Source organism: Benincasa hispida, chromosome 6, assembly GCF_009727055.1.
Source record: "Benincasa hispida cultivar B227 chromosome 6, ASM972705v1, whole genome shotgun sequence".
Classification (NCBI taxonomy): domain Eukaryota; kingdom Viridiplantae; phylum Streptophyta; class Magnoliopsida; order Cucurbitales; family Cucurbitaceae; genus Benincasa; species Benincasa hispida.
Window position 1 is genome coordinate 3,136,013 of NC_052354.1, and position 21,276 is coordinate 3,157,288.

The following is a 21,276-nucleotide window of genomic DNA, read 5'->3' on the forward strand; positions in this document are numbered from 1 at the left end:
ATTCATGTAATTTAATATTTAAATCATATTTAAATATTATCTAATTTCGTTTAATTCGATAATTAAATGTGTAATTATATCATATATAAGTACTGATTTTCTTAATTCATATTTGATTGTTTCAAATTTACTCATCACGCTATTCTAAAGTTTAATCCGTTTGTGAGCTAATAGGGGGACGTAATGGCCTACAGATCATGGCCTCCAACGATCCGAGATTAATTGATTAGATTCTTCAAACCGAATTAATCAACATTCGTTAACTACCAGATCACTCCATTAAAGCCCGTAGTTGCACTCTCCTAACTGTAGATATATTTCTGTCCACTCGATATAACCATAATTAGTAAGTCAACCCTTCACAGGTTGTTCATAATAACGACTAAGTCAAAAGTTATTTTACCTTTAAGATTACATCTTGTTTCTTAAGTCCCACTAATCCTCTAATGGATAGTTGATTTGTGATCCAATCACAAAACTGAGTCCCTTTTGGGCCAATAAGAGGGTGGAGCCCTTTGTTTAAGACGCGGAGTTAGCATTAAGAGAACGACCTTTCTACTATCCCTAAAACAGATAGGGAGTGAATTTCATATTGCAAGCCCTAATGTCCTCAGCTATCCTATCCGGTCTTGCCCCTAAAATGAGAGGCTTATTGAGTCGGCGCTATTGAGCCAACCCTCATCCATGCAAATCTAAGGATAATCCTGAATAAATAGAAGTTCATAGTTAGCTCAGGATTAAGATCAAATTACCTAGGTCATCACTTTAAAATAGCCAGTCTTAAACAGTAAACAACATTATAAAGTAAAGTGACTTATTTATTGGTCAGGTCTTATACAAACTCTTTGTATAGGATGTCTATGATTCAGGATCACATCGTTTGTACAAAGTACAAAGTAGTTGCCTCCGATAGTGTTTCTAGAATAAGGTAACCGACCTTGTCCGTATACTTATAGACCGTTTTGGTTATCTACTCAAACTTGATCCACTCTTATGTCTCCACATAAAGTCCAAGTACTCATGTAATAGCCATGGATTTTAGTTTATTGGATTTAGTGCAGTTTACATATTCAATAACAATTTTATTGAATAAACTTTAATAACTTCTTTATTGCAAATAGAATATGTTTAATCTTACAAACTGCGAGTTTTAAGACATATAACCCAATAGATTGACTTATTTATTACATATAAAACTGGAACAACATGGTTCTATAATGTGTGCGACGTGTCTTACAACATGCTAAGACATTGTTAGTGACATTGTATCTTGATAGACAAAAAATTCTGCAGAAGAATTTTTTTATCTGTCAATAAAATTTTGCAGATTTCATGGCAGCTGTCTTTTTCCTTGCAGAGTTGATTTCTTCCTTCCTTGAATATCTTCTCAAAGTTGTCCATATAAATATTATGGTTTTGTTCATTTTTAGGGTTGACCGTTTTGAAGAATATTTGTGTTGTAGTTTTGTGTTTGTGCTGAAAACACAAGTATATCAATCCATGAGATTGTGAAACTTTTTCTATTATCGATCTTAAGTGTTTCTCTAGATCTTATTGATTTATTTTTCATTAGTTTGAGAGTAGATTCTCAAACTTAGGGGGAGCCTAAGTTCAACACAAGTAAAGTGGTATTTGCTAGATGGTGAAAAGATTATGCTTGAGAGGGAGCCTTACACTTAGGGGAAGCCTAAGTGATCATTCACTAATATTCTTATACTTAAGGGGAGTTTAAGTATGTTGAAGGTGAGGGGATCTCCCACTTAGGGGGAGCCCAAATTTTATTATGAGGGAGTCGCATACTCAGGGGGAGCCTAAGTGATCGTTGTCTAAGTTGGGCTATTCGAGTGTCACTATAATTGTCATTATTTTACATATAAGTACATCTTTGTAATTGCTTGATTTTATTTAGTGAATATATCTTTCTACGGGTACACTTCCCTCTAGATGTAGGTAGTATTGCATTAAGTTGGGTTATCAAACTCTATATACTGTTCTGACTTTAGTTTTCTATTTTTATCTATGATGCTTTTGGAAATATTGTAACATCATGTGTAACAAGGTAACAAGTTTTTTTTTTTTTTTTTGTGTTAGGTAACCTTTATTTCAGCTTATAAATATGAACATATATACACATAACACCTTAAACCAACAAGATTAGAGGGCCTACGAATAGCTCATTAAGTAGCTATCAACCTCCCATTTCCTCTTTCACTAACATAACACATGGTCTTACTACATTTAAACTTGATGGTAGACTGAAGTGCATGTCTAAATTCTTAAAGATAAAAGCTTCTTGTCTCTAGTGCAGTGCATACTGTCAATAAGTAATAAGTAGATAGTACTCCAAGTATCATAACCAAGGAATATATGTAACAAATTTTATATAATTAAGCAAAATTTTTTCTTGAAATAATTGAAGATAACTAGAAAAATAATTTTGAAAGAGAGTTGTGTTAGTAAAAGAAAAAATAATGATAATGAAATGAGGGATTCAAACATGCGTACACCGTTGTTGAAGAATGTAACCTTTCATGCAATCGCAATTTTGAGTTAAACTTAAACAATGTGAACTAGATTCAAGACCTATTCGACCTCCTATATGAAATATCTTTAGAAGCCTAAGCCAATCACGTCGTGGTCGCATATTGGGCACATCCTTGGTGCAATATTGCTCTGTATTTTATCATCTAATGCGTTATGGCTGCATCTTGGGTGTACCTTTGACAAATTTATACAAATCAAATGATATAAAAATACAAAATAACTCAAAATTGACTCTTGTTGCACATATTTAACTTTGTTTTACAAATCATGGCTAATAACACATGCTTAACTTGTTTTTGCATTAAAATTACTCATAATTATATAAAATATGACTTTAAACACATGATTTTCAGTCAATAGTTTAAGCTTTTAAGACTAATTAACTCATTTAAAGGAGAGTTATCGAGTATAATTATACATATCTTCCAAATAAGGTGGTGAATTTCAATTAAGAGGATGAGTAATAATTTCTTCATTCAACCTCCAAGCAATCTAGGCATAGTGTCTTCCTCTTCTTCTCGAATTTGTGTTATTTTCCAATAAAGTCTCCATCTCTTGATAATATTCAACAATATTTTTTTCTTCTCTACCTCAAAACTTGCATTTTTGTTTCCAAATCTCTTTCATAGTGTTTTAGAACATACTTCTCTCTCATGGCTAATTCTTTTAGTTCTTCCTAAGTTTCAATTGGATCTTCCTCTTTCCTTATTCTCTCAAACTTGACATATTGATATCAATCTTTGTATGAATGGTATCAATATGTTAGAGGAAACATGCTAAACTAAAACTAGAGTAACTCAACCTTGGGATTAACAATTCGAAAATTTAAACAAAACAACATCTATTGTCAATAATTTTTTGTGTGCTGCAGATCTTTGATTTTTTTTTTTTTTTTTTTTTGCTATTGATTCTTTTGCTATTGTGTTTTTCTTTATTATTGATTTTTTTTTCATGATCTAAGACCAAAATTTAAAAATTTCAAGAGAAATCATAGTATGCCTTGTATTAAACGTTATACGTAAATGCTATAGAAAAAAATGAGATAAACGAAAATAAATAGAAACAAGCTAAAGATATTTCACCTTTAGAGACTAGCAAAGGAGTTGACCACGTGCTTCAATACCAAATGATAAGTGATAAAGATGCTAGATTTTGCAAAGCTAGAGATCATTTTAGAATCCTTGCGTTCATGACTATAACTAACTTAGAATCTAAACTAATCATGACCTTAGTTAGAAGAGTGAATACCTCTCATATAATATCAAATTTAGAATCTACGAAAAAAGTTTTAGAATCTATGATATTCACTCTTGGATTCCAAGACGACTCCCTCTAAGATTAACTTGATCAATATTAATCCAATAAATCGACTTAATCATCAAATCTAAAATAATTAATTTTTTTAGAAAAAGACAACGCCATAAAGGCGGAAGAGACGCAAAGTCTTTTAATAACGTTAATGACTTTCTAAGTGCTTTATAAGTTAGCTTACTGATTAAATAGACGTTCAAAAGATTAAAAACCCATATGTCTTCTAAGAGAATAATAAATAAAAATTGGAGAAAATAAGACATAGGGAATCAAAATTCAATTGCATGTAAAATTGTGGAACTAAAAATATTGTCAAAGTATCTCCGAATAATGATAAGTATATATTTGTTTGAGGTCGAAGATTCAAATTTCCATGTTTATCTGAAGGAAAAAAAGAAATTAGCCTAAGGGGTCGCTTCATTGTCCAGTACGAAATTTTTCGAACCGGTTTCCGTCATTCCCTCGCTTGCTGATCGAACCCTCCGTTTTCAGCTCATCCAGAAGCGGAAGCAGAAGCAGAAGCAAGATGATGAAGCTACAGCGCTGGTTATCCAGGTACCAACTTCTCAGCTGAAACCCTACTTCTTCACTTTCCTTACTACCTGTTTGGTTTTGAAGAGCTTTCTTTGCTTTCTCCTTTCAACTTTCTGCTAAACTACTTATATAATCGCAAAGCAATGGAACTTCGAATTTTACAGTTCAAAAACCTTACCGCACTATGCCCTATGCGATTCAATGTTCATTTGTTAGCTGCCCTTTCCATCTAATTGCAATGTTATTCATTATCATCCATTCTTTTCTTTGCTCTCACTCGACAATGTTACGAACCTTCTTGGGAATCTGCACATCAGACAACTACCATTCTGCTACTTTTCTTAACCTTTTAAACCTAGTTTTTTTTGTTTTTTTTTTTTTTTTTTTTTTTTGCAAGTATTGGTCTCCTTTTACCGTATACGGTGCCGGAAATTCCTTATGATATTTCAACTGACTTAGTTGGATTTTATTGTTATTTTGTGTATTTGGGAAGTCTTGTTCTTGAAGTAGTTATTGGGAGTCCTCTATATTTTCTCTTCGGAAGGAAGTATTGTAGTTGTGTAATTTCATCAGTATTTCTTTTCATGTATTAATGAAATGTGTTTGGTCTCATAAGATACCAAATGCAACCAAATGTCAATACCACACTTTCTTGCCTCAGCTACCACCACTTCTATATTCAGGTAACCACATTTTTTAAAATGAAGTTGCATTTGATGATTCCTAAAAACTCGGAATTATTGGAAGATTACACCATTCGATGGTTTGATTTGTCAAAGTAAACACAATCTAAAGTTGCTGAGACATCAATTTGTAGGGAAAACCAGTCTTCAAAAGTATGTTTTCTATATTTATGGTCGAATACTTTGTTACTTACTTTTTTTCCATTCCATGTTCTGAATTTGTATAATAGTACTACGTGGCCATAGATTTTGGACTTATTTTCCTTTTAGTTCCCCCCGTCCTTTTATAGGTGCTGAGCTTAAGATTCAATTAATAAATCTTATAATACTCCATGAAAGCAGGAACCAGCTATTTGAACAAATTGTATGTAAGAAAGCTGGTCATGTTGGACATCCTTTGGGGTCGCATCCTTTCTCATCTCGAGTTGGCATTCCAGATTCTAGACAGAATTTTACTCGTACAGGTACATTTTTTGGCATCGACGGTTTTATGCACTTCTAAATTTAATCTGCTAGCAATATACTGTGTACGTCTTAATTTTTTTACTTATGTGTAAGTGTAGGCTTATGGTTTAGTGATATGAGATTAAATAATAAAAGACTAAATTTTCTCATACATTATTCGATCCTTACAATTCTTTCTAGCTAAGCTCTCTCAAGTTCTTTCCATCTCTTATCAATATTTTCTATATGAGATGTGACAACCCCTAACCATTTAAACCCAGGGCCTCAACACTTCTATACAGGACTCAACATTCGACCCTTGACTATTTATGCCCAAGGCCTCGATAACTTAGCAACATATTAGCCCTTGACCATTTATACCGAAGGCCCTAATATTTGTCTCAAGACTCATCACGCACCGACCCTTGATCATTTATACCTAAGGCTTTGATGCTTCTCTTTATCCAATATTAGCGTATCGAGTATCGAGCACCAACCATTTGTACCCTAGGCCTTGACGCCCGATGCAACATACTCGCCTCGACCATTTAAGGCACACTTTCTTTGATTACAATTCCATTCCTTTACCATTTATACTTGAGGCCCTTGTATCCCCTTATTTTCCATAAGACCATAACACACATTCCCCACCCCCCCACACACACACGGCTCTCGAACAACTGAACAACGATTATATTTCTCTGCCAAGTTCCAAGACATTAGTCTCTTTATTGTGTGTAATGCCAATTTTTATTTTTTTATTTTTTTGCTATTTTAGTTGGAGAGAATGCAAGTGATCGAGTTTATGCTGCATATAGTGTATATAAGGGCAAAGCTGGACTCTCTATGATGCCTTGTTTACCAACTTTCACCAAATTAGAGGTATATATAATAATGATATATATATCAGTATGTACGTATATATATTTATTTATTTATAATAAGTAAAATCAATTTTGTTTTCACTCTTTACATGTGTATTGTAGTCTGGGTGTCTTGTAATTGGTCGACGTGGTTCAATAATGTTGACATTCTTTCCTGCCATAGGCGAGCGCAAGTATGACTGGACAAAGAAACAGGTTACTTTTCATTCTCTATTCTTTGTATTTGTAGTCTAGATGTTCACTAGAAGTTTCCCTTGATTGTAATGTCTGTAGCTTCCATAACCATCATAAGTTGGTCTAGTGGTGAAAAAAGGTCATGGGTTTATATTTTATAAAAGATTTAGACAGAATAGGTTCAATCCTAGGTGGTCACCTACTTAGGATTTAATATCCTACGAGTTTTCTTGGCACCCAACTATTGTAGGGTCAAGGCGGGTTGTCCCATGAGATTAGTCGAGGTGTCGGTGAGTTGGCCTAGTATAAAAAAAAAAAAAAAACTGTAACTTTCATGATTACAAGAATGTAGGAGAATAGATACATCCTCTATTGTAATATCGTTACTTTCAGGATCCACACTAGCTAGGGATGGAAGTAGGTAAAAAAAAAGATTTTCTTTTTAGATTTGAATTCCATCTGGAAAATTCTATCAACCTCCTGCTATTCTCCACAACGTTCCCTTAACCCAGTTAACCTATTTCACTTGAGAGACTTACATATGGAGTTAATACTATATCTTTCCTGATTGATTCAATTAACATCTTGCAGTTGTTTGCATTATCCCCAACAGAGGTTGGTACTTTAATCAGTTTGGGTCCCAGAGATTCATGCGAATTCTTCCATGACCCTGGAATGCTTTCAAGGTTGGTTCTGTAGTATCGACATCGCAGTCTAAGCACTGTTACATTTCTCTGAAGCATTTGAAATTTTGGAGCATAGTCTAACCAAATATCATTCCTACTTCAGATACAATATAATACCCGTTTCATATGAAAATAAACAAGAGTCATATCAAAATAAATAAATAAATAAAAATGAATAAAAGTGGCTACTTCTTTAATGATCTGGTATGAACAAAAACCAACTAAATATTTTATATTCAGCAATTTTGGTTTACTTTTTTCGAGTAATTTCTTGCAGTTCTGCTGGTCAAGTAAGGAAGAGCTTAACTATTAAGGCCCATGCAGATGGCAATGGCTATTTCATCTCTTTGAGTAAGGATAAAAATAAATTATAAAAATAGTGTATTTGTTACTTTTATTGACCTTCACCACGGTTTTTGCAAATATTTTTACTAGATTTTAGGTATTTTTACAAAAATTTAATTGTCTATTCAAGCTTCATGATAAGAATGTGCTACAAAGGGAAAAATTCACTGCTGAAGTCAGTTCATTGAAACATCAGATACGGCAGCATGACTTGTTATACCCAATAGAATTAGAATGATTTGCTTGCCCAACTACGAACTCTTCCCGTGCATGGGCACCTTTTTTAATTGTTCTTAGCTGCTTCTTCTAGTACATATGGAATGAGAGTCGGAATTTGCTATCTCATGCATCTTTCCGTCCCAGTTGGGATGTTGGAGCAAGCAAATCATGGCTCTGCCAATTAGATTTGTGAGCTTATTTTTATTTTCTATAAGATGTTATTCAGTAATCATCCATTTGCTCTCCTGGTGACAGCTCAACTTTATTCTTCCATATCCTAGTGCTGATGCTTGGTTTTCACTTTCTTTTTAACCTATTTTTCTTGATCAACTTATCTGCTGCCATTCTTCCTGTGAAGAACTTACCAGGAGCTGAATTTATCTCCTTCCCTTTTCTGCAGATGTTGTTAATAACTCAGAAAACACCAAAAATTTCTTGAGTGTTCCCTTCACAGCAGGCGAATTTTCTGTGATGAAGACGGCTTGCAGTGTATGAATTGAATATCTTTAATTTATCTTTTAGGCCATTAGAATATCTTCTATCCCTTTTCTTTTTCTTCTTTGGTTCGTGAATATTTGATTGATATGTATTTAGATGAAGCATCATCATTTTTGAGCTAGTTTAGCAGAGTTGATATCTAGTAGATGATCTTGTCATAAAGCCAAAAAAACAAAACAAAACAAAACAAAAAAAGAGAACAGCTCTAGCAGCCTAGACAATAGAATGAATTATCAAACGTAGTTGCTTTCATGATGGCATAACCTTAAAATATTAAATATCAAATGAGTTGTTGGGCCAAATATAATAGAGTTTAGTGGTGGTCTTGTAGGATTAGCTGGAGTGCTCGTAACTCGTAGTTATTTGATCACCATGGTTATAAATATAGTTGGCAAGTAGGAACCTCTGGGCTTTGCCTGGGCATGTTAATGTTCTATCACTCACCCCCATCTTTTTCTGGAGTGCTTTATCCTTATAAGTTATTCTTTTTAGGATATTCATTGCTCCTCTGTTTGCACGTACTATTCGTGAAATTTATTGCTTGGTTTTAAGCGTACTGTTAAGACTTTGATGCTTTGAAATGAGTTCACCGACACCATTGCTGTGGTACTCAGGATCAGAGTTCAATTCACAGCATCCCTTGGGTTTCTATGATGAAAATTATAAACCCCATGTAGTTATAATCATATAGGTAGTATCACATGTAGTTATGCTGCAAGATAATAATATATGCGATCTGATCTCGAATTTAGAAATGAATGACTTAAAATTTTATTGAATCCAATTAAACTTTAACATAAATACTACAGACAAATTCAAGTTTGGAGACTAAGAATGAATTTAAATCTGTTAAAAATAAAAGAGTAGGGAAGAGAATAACAACACAGTTACGTAGAAACCCTAGTACGGGGAGAAAAACCACGATATAGAGACTTTTCTTATTATTTTAATCTGATACACTGAATACATAGGGATACACTGTATAAATAGACAGTAGGAAACCCTAGGGGTCTACACAATTACATAAACAGTCGTAGGTTAATAACCCTATTTTCAACACCCCTCAAGTTGGAGCATAAATATCGACAAGGCCCAACTTGCTTACACAATAATCAAAGCTTTGTCTCAGTAACCCTTTTGTAAGTACATCTGCAACTTGTTGATTTGAAGGAATATAAGCGATGCATATGTTTCCACTGTCCAACCTCTCCTTAATGAAATGTCTGTCAATCTCTACATGTTTAGTTCTGTCATGTTGAATCGGGTTATTTGCAATACTAATGGCAACTTTATTGTTACAAAACAATTTCATCAGAAGCTCATTATCTTGTTGGAGATCTGATAACACTTTCTTCAACCAAATTTCTTCACAAATCCCCAGACTCATGGCCCTATATTCAGCCTCAGCATTACTTCTAGCAACAACTCCTTGTTTCTTACTTCTTCAGGTGACTAGATTACCCCAGACAAACGTATAGTACCCAGACGTCGATTTTCTATCAACAATGGACCCTACCCAGTCAGAATCAGTGTAGGCTTTAACAGATCGTTTATTGGTCTTTCTGAACATTAGACCTTTGCCAGGAGTTTCTTTTAGGTGTCGGAGGATACATTCAATTGCTGTCATATGATCCTCATATGGAGCTTGCATAAATTGACTGACAACATCTACTACATACGAAATATCTGGTCTTGTGTGAGACAAGTAGATCAACTTCTTGATTAACCGCTGATACCTTTCTTTATTAACAGGAATTCTATCATTCTTATCACTGAGCTTCGCATTGTACTCTACTGGTGTGTCAACAGGTTTACACCCCGTTGAGAGACTGATATACCTTCTTTTGATCGAGCCACTTCCATTCCCAGAAAGTATCTTAGCTTCTCGAGGTCTTTAATTTCAAATTCTTCGGCCATCTCTGTTTTGAGCCTCATGATCTCTGCATCATCATCCCCAGATAAAACAATGTCATCAACGTAGACAATAAGAACAACTATCTTCTCTGATGTCGATCTTTTTATAAAAAGAGTGATTAGAATGCCCCTGAACATACCCCTGTGCTTTCACAAAAGTTGTGAACCTGTCAAACCAGGCCCTTAGAGACTGTTTCAATCCGTATAACGACTTTCTCAATCTACACACCTTGTTTTTGAATTGACTCTCGAACCCAGGAAGAGGACTCATATAGACTTCCTCTTCAAGTTTCCCATTCAAAAAAGCATTTTTAACATCAAGTTGGTGTAGGGACCAATCCTTATTTATAGCAACTGACAAGAACACTCGAATAGTGTTAAGTTTGGCCACAGGAGAAAAAATTTCAGAATAATCTACTCCATAGGTCTAAGTAAAGCCTTGTACTAGTCAATCGTCCCATCTGGCTTGTATTTTATAGTAAACACCCATTTACATCCAACTGTCTTGTGCCCTTCAGACAGAGCCACCTGTTCACAAGTTCCATTCTTCTCGAGAGCTCTCATTTCTTCCATAACAGCAGACTGCCATTCTGGTTTTTTCATTGCAACACTTATGTCTTTTGGAACCATCTCAGTGTCCAAACTAGCAGTGAATGCTTTGAACTCGGTTGCCAGATTACTATACGTCATGTAACTATGCATAGGGTATTTAGTACATGAACGAGTGTCTTTCCTCAGAGCTATAGTGACGTCTTTCAATTTTCCAGGCTCCTCACCATGATCGACTATCTGTGTATCAGAGACTTCAGTAGTATCCTCCACATCATCATTAGCCAGAATCATTTCATTCTCTGCTGTCTCCCCTTCTGCCATTCTTTCAGTATTACTACTTCCTTCTCCCTTATCTTGCTTGCATTCAATTAGTCTCCATACATACATCAACATCATTAATTTCAAGAATGTATATACCTAGATCTGATGGCGGGTTTGACTCATGCACTGGAGTCGACGGTTCTGGCTCGATAGGTGACACTGCTTCCTTCCTGAGATTCTTCCTATAGTAAGTTTTCCAAGGAACTTGGTTGGTAGGAAGGACCAGACTATCATGCTCAGAACTAGGTTTAGACAAGATATGAATGGGAGCTAACTCTAAGAGAATAGCACAAGATGACCAGTTAGTTTCTTCATTCATGTTCTCCCCCTAAATATGACTAACAGGGAAAAATGGTTGATCCTCGAGGAAGGTGACATCCATTGAGACATAGTACTTACGAGATGACGGGTGATAACATTTAAATCCACGTTGGTGAAGTGGATATCCAACAAAGACACACTTCTGAGCACGAGGAGTAAATTTTGTGCGGTTCGGACCATGGGAGTGAACAAAGGCAACACAACCAAAAACCCGAAGAGGAACATCGGAGATTAATCGAGTGGTTAGGAAGGACTCTTTAAACGGTTCTAAAGGAGTATGAAGATTAAGAATATGAGAGGGCATCCGATTAATGAGATGGGTAGCAATGAGAACTGCATCCCCCCACAGGTATGACGGAAGAGTGGCAGATAACATAAGAGACCGGGCTACTTCAACCAGATGACGATTTTTCCGCTCAACTACTCCATTTTGTTGCGGAGTGTAAGCACATGAGCTCTAGTGGACAATACCCTTAGAAACAAGAAAATCCCTGAAGGAGGCATTGAAGAATTCTCACCCATTATCACTTCGTAAAATTCCAATCTTTGTTTTGAACTGAGTTTCGACAGTTGTATACAATTGTTGGAAAATAGATGACACCTCAGATTTGTCGATGAGGAGGAAGACGCAGGTAAGGCGGGTGTGATCGTCTATAAATGTGACGAAACACCGTTTTCCAATGGAAGTGGTAACCGGTGAGGGACCCCATATATCACTATAAACAAGGGAAAAAGGATTCGAGGGTTACAAGGCTAGGATTGGAAAGAAACACGACTTTGCTTGACACGAATACACACATCACAATTTAAAGAAGAAGTATTAACATTGCGAAATAAATGCAAAAACAAATACTTCATATAGTTGAAAATTCGGATGTCCTAAACGGAAATGCCACAACATAAAGTCATTTTCAGAAACAGAAAAATTTAATGACATAAGTTTAATGATCATCTCTAGAGGAAGCTTCGTCAGAAAGGAAGTAGAGTCCCTTATCGTGTCGGGTAGTGTCAATCGTTATCCCCGATTTCAGATCATGAAACAAAACGGAATCAGGTGAGAAAATTGCCTTACACTTCAAATCCCTTGTAATTTTACTGATAGACAATAGATTATAAGAGATTTTAGGCACATGTAAAGTATCACGCAGAATTAAACTATCAAACGGAGAGATATGACCTTTCTCCGCAATAGGGGCAAAAGACTCGTCTGCAATGCGAATATGCTCATTTCCAACACTTGGGTTATACGACATAAACAATTCTGAGGAACTTGTAAGATGATCTGTGGCCTTTGAGTCCACAATCCATGGTTTTTTACCATTTATACTAATAAGGCCAAATGAAGGGAAATTACCTGACTGTGCAATAGCACTCACTCCAACCGTACTCAAGTTGTTCTTATTGTCAACGGAAGACTGCTTCTGAGTCTGTTCATCTGCTGAGTCACTTACCAGGGCACGACCAGTATTAGATTTGTCATGAGACTGTCGTCGTCTGTTGTTTGGAGGTTTCCCGTGCAATTTCCAACACTGGTCCTTTGTGTGCCAGATCTTCTTACAATATTCACACACAGGTGGGGGTTTTTTATCGCATAAGCACTGGACAACTTTGCAACGAAGGTAGCTGCATCAGTTGTAGGAATGAGATTATTCATGGTGCACGACCGATCCTCTTCCAGCCGTATTTCGGAGCAGACTTCTCTGAGTGAAGGAGTCGGGTGCTGGCCCAATCTTCGATTACGGACACCATCGAATTTAGGATTTAATCTAGCCAAGAACACATAAACACGGTCTGCCTCTTCGATTTTCAAGTATTGAGCCCTATCTTGTGCACAGTTCCAGACAATCTCTCAACACAGGTCCATCTCTTCCACAACATTGATAGTTTTGTTAAAATAAATTAACATCCATGGATCCTTGTTTTGCATTCATGGACCTGTTTGTGAAGCGTATGTAGTCGAGAGGCATTCTGTCTCTTTGAGTACAAATCTCGCGCTGCCTCCAGATATCCTTGGCGGTTGCAGCATATAATAATGGTCTGCCTATTTGAGGTTCCATACTATTCACCAAAACAGAGCATAACAACGAGTCTTCTCCTTTCCAGATTCGTTCTTGTGGATCGCTCGGTGCTGGCTTTGGAATCTCCCCTGTCAAGTACCCAAATTTGTGACGCCCTTCCAAGGCCATTCAGATTGATTGGGACCAGGAGAAATAATTCTGGCTATTTAATTTTTCCCTTACAAGAAATCCTGCAGAATTTGCCCATCGAACCAGATAAATAATAAACATTTGGCAAAACAAGGAACGAGTTTACCGGGTTCTCTGAATAGACTGGTTGAACCGGTTGGGGATTTGCGCCAAACATCGTATCTAAATCTGAAATCTGTTGTTGGAGATAGGCCAACTGTGTCTCACATCGTCTGGGTAATGGGTCGAACCACAAGCGGCTGGAAACGGGGCAGCTACTGTCGGCTGAAAAAGACGTTGCCGGCTGGAAGGCAGTCACCGGCATCTGTGAAGAACCCAGCCGACCGGACAGTTTGAGATGATCGCCAGCTCGTCGTTGGTCGAACCCATCTAGTGCGGAAAACCCAGTTGCGTTTGGCTGCCCTTTGTAGATCGATCTGACCTAATGCGGAATGGCAGACCGGCGCGAAACCAATTGGGTCAGACGTCTGTGATGGCGTGGAAGGCAACGACCTGCAACTTGGAACGACCGGATCTGTCTGTCCATCGATCAGAGCTTCTGTCTGGTGCGGTGACTCTCCATTGACTGCTGTTGGACGGCAGAAAGTAACTCTGGTAGGGCTGCTTGAAAACACTCTTTTACAGGCACTCGAATAGCAGTCTTCATGTCAAAACCCGAAGTTCCATCAGCAGAAGATGACTGTGCTTGATTCTCTTCTCTAACGGCTAGGGTTTCGTTGCCTAGCTCTAATACCATGTTAAAAATAAAAGAATAGGGAAGAGAATAACAACACAGTTAGGCCGTAAGTATGGCATCTTAAGCTTGGAGTTGTGTAGCCTAGGGATAGATTTGGAGAGTTGTGTGGCCTGGGTTTTGGTAGTCTTTGTTTGAGGTATAAATTTGTGTAGACTGGGTTGGGAGAGTGAAATGTTGGGACCATAATTATGAGAAAAATGGAGAACGAACTGTCGGGTCCCTGGATACCTAAGGTCCAGATAATTTACTCTGACAAAACTATGCTCCAAGCCCACCCTACCCCATGGGCCAAACAGAGGTATAAGGACCAAAAAATGAGGTATATATAGCATAATTAAACTCGTGTTATCTTTGCTGTTTTCATTGCATTGCTTGCAGGTTTGAGTGGTACATGTCTCTTGTATGATAGATATTTGCTTCCTTCCTTCCATTCCAATCCATCATTTTGGGTGTATGCATTTGATAACTTATTTATGTTTCTTTCTTCTTATGTTCTCTTAGTTTGTTCTGCCTCACATTCTTGGTTGGGACCAGCTAAAGAAACCTAGTCCTGGCATGGGTAAGGTTTTTCAACCAAATAAGGTGGATCGTGAAGCATTGAGTTTAGAGTGGGAAAGATGAGTGTTCATAGAAGTTGCTGTCACCTCCATGAAGCTGCTAAGTTCAAAAGTGGGCTATTGTACCTGCTTTTTTGGGTAAATCTTTTGTTATCTCGTCAATTGTTGTAGTGATGGGTGCAGCCTTTGAATTTTGCTTTACAGAAACAAAGGCAGTGGTTTATTTGGGTGGAACTTTCCATTCCAGAAAAATGAAGTAACAATGTATACAAGTGTTGAGTACTCTTGTTAACTTGGAGTGAATTAGAGATGCCTTTTGGAAGTTGGAACTGTTTTTAGCCTGATAAAATTACTTTTCAAAAATGCTTCTAGCCCATCTTTAGCATGATATCACCAATCTCTTCAAATTTACCTGAATATTTTTGTATCAATTGTGATTATGTTTGGAGCAGGTTTTATTTGTTTAACAAGTGAGTAGGAGACTGAAACCTCTCATCTTTAGGTCGATGATATATGTTTTAATTAGTTGAGTTAAGCTCAAATTGATATGTTAAGAGTAGACTTAAATTTAGATTCTTCATCAAAAGTCATTATCGATTGCTTGGCTCTATTTGACTATTATATAATTATCCATTGTCTTACTCTTCAAGCTATTGTCTAAAATCTCCCTATTTACCACCTATCTTGATGCCTAACAAAATTGCATGACTTTGGAATTATTCAAGGAAAACAACACAACAAGGCTTTTCAAGAGGAATTTGGGTAGAGGAAAACCGCCATTGTATGTGATCATTCATCTTGGCTTTAAGCTAGTACTTTTTATTTAATTTTGGAAGTTCAGGCGCTTTCCTTTTATCATAGAAGGAAAGTATTATATATATATATTTGTTAACTTTTTCCTTTATTATTATTGTTTTTTTTATGTTCTTTATAAGAAATGTTTTTTTAATATATTTTTGGTTGGAATTCACTGCATTTTAAGATACTTAGTTGCATTGAAGAACTGAAATTATGCTTGACAAAAAATCATGTAGCTGAAGATTTTTTAAAGCAAAATGTTGATAGATGTTTAGGATTAAGAAATAAGATCTTTTGAATCAGACGGGGAAGAAGAGACCGGTGATGAATATGAAGAAGAATAAGAAATTGAAGCCCTATTTTGTTGACGTTGGAGAAGGAAAGAAATTGGGTATGATTTTTTTAGAGTACGTTATTGTCGATTTTAGCAAATTTCACGGGCTTTAGAAGAAAATTCAAGTGTGTAAGAACATGAACAGGTTTCCTTTTGTAATTTATATCTAGCCATTGATATACAAGAAGATTGTATCACGGGGTCTCATCCCATTTCCTCTAGTACGGAAGTAGAACGGGCGAAATTATGTGAGAGAAAGAACCTCTTGGTAGAGTCTCCCTGAGTCAAGGACTAAAATAGCACAACTCAGTGACTAGGAGTGGAGAGCATATTACTGAAGACATTGCAACATAAGCCTGTTGATTGTGTATGAACAAAATACGAATCCAAAGATAGAGTAAGGAAGAGTTTAGTTAATGGAGATATTAACTCTTCTGGGAACCAGTAACACGTAAACCATGCCAAACCAAGACTAATCAATATTCGAATGAAATGGATTCGAACTTTTCCTATAATAGTTTCCGATGCGAAATGAAATTCATAGGATATAGTTGAGTAATTCAAAGGATATATATAATTCAAAGGATAAATTCATAGGATACCAAAACATAAAAGAAAAAAAGAAAAAGCGGACAAGAACTGTTTGATTCTCTAAGCGCTGGTTTTGAGTTATTGTTTGAGCACCTTAATTCTCTTGTTGGCTCGGATTTCATGAAAGAAAATCGAGAAAAAGACCTTAAAGAGAGTATAAAAAGAAAACTATTTTCAAGAGACAAACTTCAATATTATATATAATCTTATTATATAAAGGATAAGTGTGTAATCGTTCTATGAAAGATCCTTTCATATATAAACAAAACTAGACATATCTATAAAATTAAAATCTATTGAATACTTTTTAATACTCGGTTCAAACTTGATCCATTTTTTTAAAAGATGATTTTGCACCATCAATAAAATTATTTATCTAAACAATACGTATATATATACTTCTCATAACATTGGCTTTGCATTTAGATAATCGGTAGTATTTTTAAAAGTTATAAAAAGAAAAAAAAAACTTGAACTTTCAGGAGAAACACTTCAGTGGTTTTATTTATTTATTTATTTATTTAATTACTTTTTTAGGGGTCATTGAATGAAAGGCACTTCTTTTAAAACTCATCCCATACTTTTAGTAGTCTACCATACTTAATATTGAGATACATTTTTAAAGGAAATTACTTTGAATGACAAAACTGCTAAAAATATTTACAAATAATAATAAAATATCATTATTCTATTTACGATAGACTATGATAAACTCTTATATGTATTTATCATGATACAGATAAACATAGATATTAGTCTAGTACGGTTTATCATAAACAATAAAATCTTGTTATATTTATAAATATTTTAATTTATTTTCCTATATTTGAAAATAGTCTTACATTTAAAACTCATCTCAAACATACATGTAATGTTGTTAATATTATTAATATTATATCAAACTCTCTTGATATATCCATTAATTTATTTATGTTTAAAAACTATTTAAATAGATTGAGTCAACCATTAGGAGTTCAACTGCAGCTCAACTTAATGTCTTTTGCCCATAAATATGACTCTATTCATAATACTCTATATAGATATTATGCTCAAATGTCTTTTTTAAAAATTTTATTGCAATGATCCAACCATCATTAACTGATTGTGAAATTAAGTATGCAAAAGAACAAAAAAAACAAATGGACGAAAAATAATCCTTGTGATGTGTGATGTTCCCAATTGATATCTTGACATCGATGAAAGAGTAATAAAAAAAAAATATATCCATTTATACTCCAAATTTAGGGTTGTATTATTAAAAAAAAGAGTAATTCTTATAAATAGAAAATCAGAAACAAAAGTATTTACGATCAATAGTAAAAAAATTGTCAAATGAAGCAAAGTTTTCATTTTTTCGAAATTCCTAAAATATCCTTGCAATTTGAAATCCACGCATCTCACCTACGACTTCTTCCTCGTCGTTCTTCAGCTTCTTCCTCGGTGTTCTTCATCATCAACGTCTTCTTTCTCGATCTTCTTCCTCATTGACGATGTCTTCTTCCTCGGCATTTTTCTTCATCAAACATGTTCTTCCTCAACCACGGTACGACTTCTTCCTCGATTTTTTTCTTCAATTTTCCGCGCGTGTAGGTCTATGGTTCTTCCTCGATTCTTTTCTTTGATTTTCTCCACGTGTTCATCTATGGCTTCTTCCTCGTCTACGACGTTGTGGTTCCTCGACCATGTTATTTGTCTCGTGAAGTTCGTCTCATGAAGTTCATCTTGTGAAGTTACTTCATGAGACGAACTTCACGAGACAAAAGATAGAAATGACATGAACTTGAGTTCCTTGAGTTCATTTCTCGTGAAAGCTCGTCTCATGAAGTAACTTTACGAGATGAATTCACAAGACCAAAGACAGAAATAACATGAAGTTGAGTTCATTGAGTTCATTTCTCTTGAAGTTCGTCTCGTGAAATAACTTCACGAGACAAAAGACAGAAATGACTTAAAGTTGAGTTCATTAATGAGATGCATCTAATTGTTTTTTTTTATATATATAGTTTGTATTACATCTAATGAGATGCATGTTGTTATCCTCAAATGCTTGTTCTGGTCTTGTATTATTGTTTGATGTTCCTGTTCCTATTGCACCTGTTTAAACCATACAACAATTAGTCTATATTCTATCATTGACTATCACTCATTATTATCATTCAATGAACATTGGTAGATTTCTATCACTATCTGTCGCTGATAAACAGTGATAGAAGTCTATCACTGTTTATTAGTGATATACACTGTCTATTGCAAACCATGAAATGTGATAGACAGTGATAGTGTCTATCAGTGTCTATCACTTCTCTATATACTAAAGCATGACATCAAGTGTAAGTAGTCTATGAATGATAAAAATACCAATTGTAAAAGAAATATCAAAACATCAACTGTCAGTAGCCCCCAACTAAACATGTCTAAAAAAATATATGTATACATTGGTAGTGGTATGAATGATAGACAACATAGACACTTATTGTCACATATAGACACTGATAGTAGTCTATTAGTGTCTATTTGTAATAGAAATTGATAGACTTCTATCACTTTTTATGTACTTATTTTCTTTATATCACAACATGACTAAACCATTTGAGTTTGGTTTGGACTGTAACCGTGGCCCACTTTTCTATATATAAAAATCCCCTTCTCCCCCTTCTATACTTTAACTTAAAGTTCTTCATTGTTGAGAATATTGGTATAAGAATGGTACACATTGGGGGGAGATATCTATATGAATATGATAAAAAAAGAATGAGGGTATTTATATAAGTTGTTTCCAAATTGGTTCTTTCCCAACTCAAGATAACTTCAATAAAATTGACCATTTGAGGGTTTGAAATTTCTTATATTTATGTTTACGCATGCTCATAAATGAGAGAGCTCCTTTTGTTTATTTAATATTTGGGATATATTTAGGAAAAGAAGAAAAAAAAATAGGTCACAAATTAAAATAGAGAATAGAGGAAATAGAAGGGGAGGTGATGATGCATAAAAAACATTTTTCATCCAATACTAACATAAAAGACATTTTAACTTTTTCCCCCCTTCAAGTTGAGTGCATTTGTTGGGGAAAGCATCTCATTACGGTAGAAATAAGCAGCAGTAATAATAATAATAACAGAGAAAATAAAGAAAAATAATGATAAAACTGAGAACACAATAATTAACGTGGAAAAACTTCAAACTAGATATCAGACCATTATTTAAAAAATTATTACAGTTACATATAAATTTCTCTCAAATCCCACTTGTAAGAGCACTCTCTCAGAGCATTATATCATTCACACAATTGAGCTAGTATACCAAGCCTTAAACTGATTCAAATTATGATGATTTAAACAAAAAAACATGAACTCTTATAATGTTTGAACCTTTCAAATGTTGGATCAATATTTTTCTAATATATTGTCAATACCCAATAATATTAATGTAACCTTTGAAAATTTATAGGTATTTTGAAAGGATGCGTAAATATTGGTTATCGTTCATTATACTAATGGTAAGGATACTTTTGAACGTTTTACGAGTAGTAAGAGTTTTTATGTACTTGTGCGTTCTAAAAGTTTATAGGGCATTAGGAAAACTTTGAAAAGTTTAAGGAAGATTTTGAAACAAAAATATAAAGTCCCGAGGTATTATTTATAATTCAGCTAATATTTATAGATCAATATATGTTAAAATATTATTTTGATCTCTTACTTGGACACTGGCTCAATTTTAGTCCATGTGCTAGTTATTGTTTATTTTTCATTCTTCTTCTACTGTTTGGTATTTTTACTATAAAATTTGAAAACATATCCACATTGTATTTTCTTGCATGAAAATTTTTATTATTATTTAATCAATTTTGATGAAACAAAATAACTTTGAACAACTAAATTTATGATTGACTGAAAATATACATATTAAAATTAAACAAGCTTCAAAATAAATGAAACAAAATGATATTTTATTTATGAATATATGCAAGCATAAGTCAACCAATATATTAATATTTATTCCAAATTTACACAAAGTACTGTATATATACATACATAAATGGAGAGAGATTTACATGGTGCAATGCAAACATCAGTATTTTGCTAATCTTAAACTCAAGTCAAGAGAAAGAGAGACAAAGTTCATCACTTTATTTTATTTATTTTTTTAAGACAAGAAAGTCTTTGATATATACAATAGTCTATATGCTAATCTAAATCTCAAGTCAATTGGATAATTGTAGAACAAGCATAGCATGAACCAATTTTTTTTTTTTCTTAAATTTTTGGTCTAGTTTCTATTTAGTTATATATTTCAAAATGATATACTTTTAATTTTTAAATTTTGAGTTTGGTTTAAATTTAATCTTTAGATTTCAAAATATTATAACTTTATTCTTGAGATTTGAGTTTTGTGTCAATTAGTTTCCCGATTTCAAGATTTACACTTTTAACCGCTATCTTTCAATGAATACTTACTTTTTGTCTTTAATTTAATGTCTTTTAATTAATTTCAAAGGAAAATTGCCCAAAATGACCCAATATTAAAAATCATCTATACAAATGAGCTATTTTTAAAAGCATGTTTTTTTTTTTTTTTTTTTTTTACCTTTTTTGAAAAGTGAAATTATCATTTTATTCTTAC

The 21,276-nt window shown here is 34.4% G+C and overlaps 1 protein-coding gene across 1 annotated transcript; it reads left to right on the forward strand.

Moving 5' to 3' along the window:
* Positions 1 to 4,240: 4,240 nt before the first annotated feature.
* On the forward strand, positions 4,241 to 15,293 carry LOC120080475 (single-stranded DNA-binding protein WHY2, mitochondrial). Its single transcript, XM_039035136.1, has 8 exons — positions 4,241 to 4,410; positions 5,415 to 5,536; positions 6,295 to 6,398; positions 6,503 to 6,595; positions 7,166 to 7,260; positions 7,538 to 7,611; positions 8,225 to 8,313; positions 14,875 to 15,293. Exons 1-8 carry the CDS (start codon positions 4,382 to 4,384, stop codon positions 14,992 to 14,994), a joined length of 726 nt encoding a protein of 241 aa, XP_038891064.1. The 5' UTR covers positions 4,241 to 4,381; the 3' UTR covers positions 14,995 to 15,293.
* The last annotated feature ends 5,983 nt before the right edge of the window (positions 15,294 to 21,276 follow it).

Bases quoted from the DNA above. Each gene is read 5' to 3' on its own strand.
- LOC120080475 (XM_039035136.1), top strand. From the start codon at position 4,382: ATGATGAAGCTACAGCGCTGGTTATCCAG. The intron at 4,411-5,414 runs GTACCAACTTCT...CCATGAAAGCAG, and splicing joins CTACAGCGCTGGTTATCCAG to GAACCAGCTATTTGAACAAA. The intron at 7,612-8,224 runs GTAAGGATAAAA...CCTTTTCTGCAG, and splicing joins TGGCTATTTCATCTCTTTGA to ATGTTGTTAATAACTCAGAA.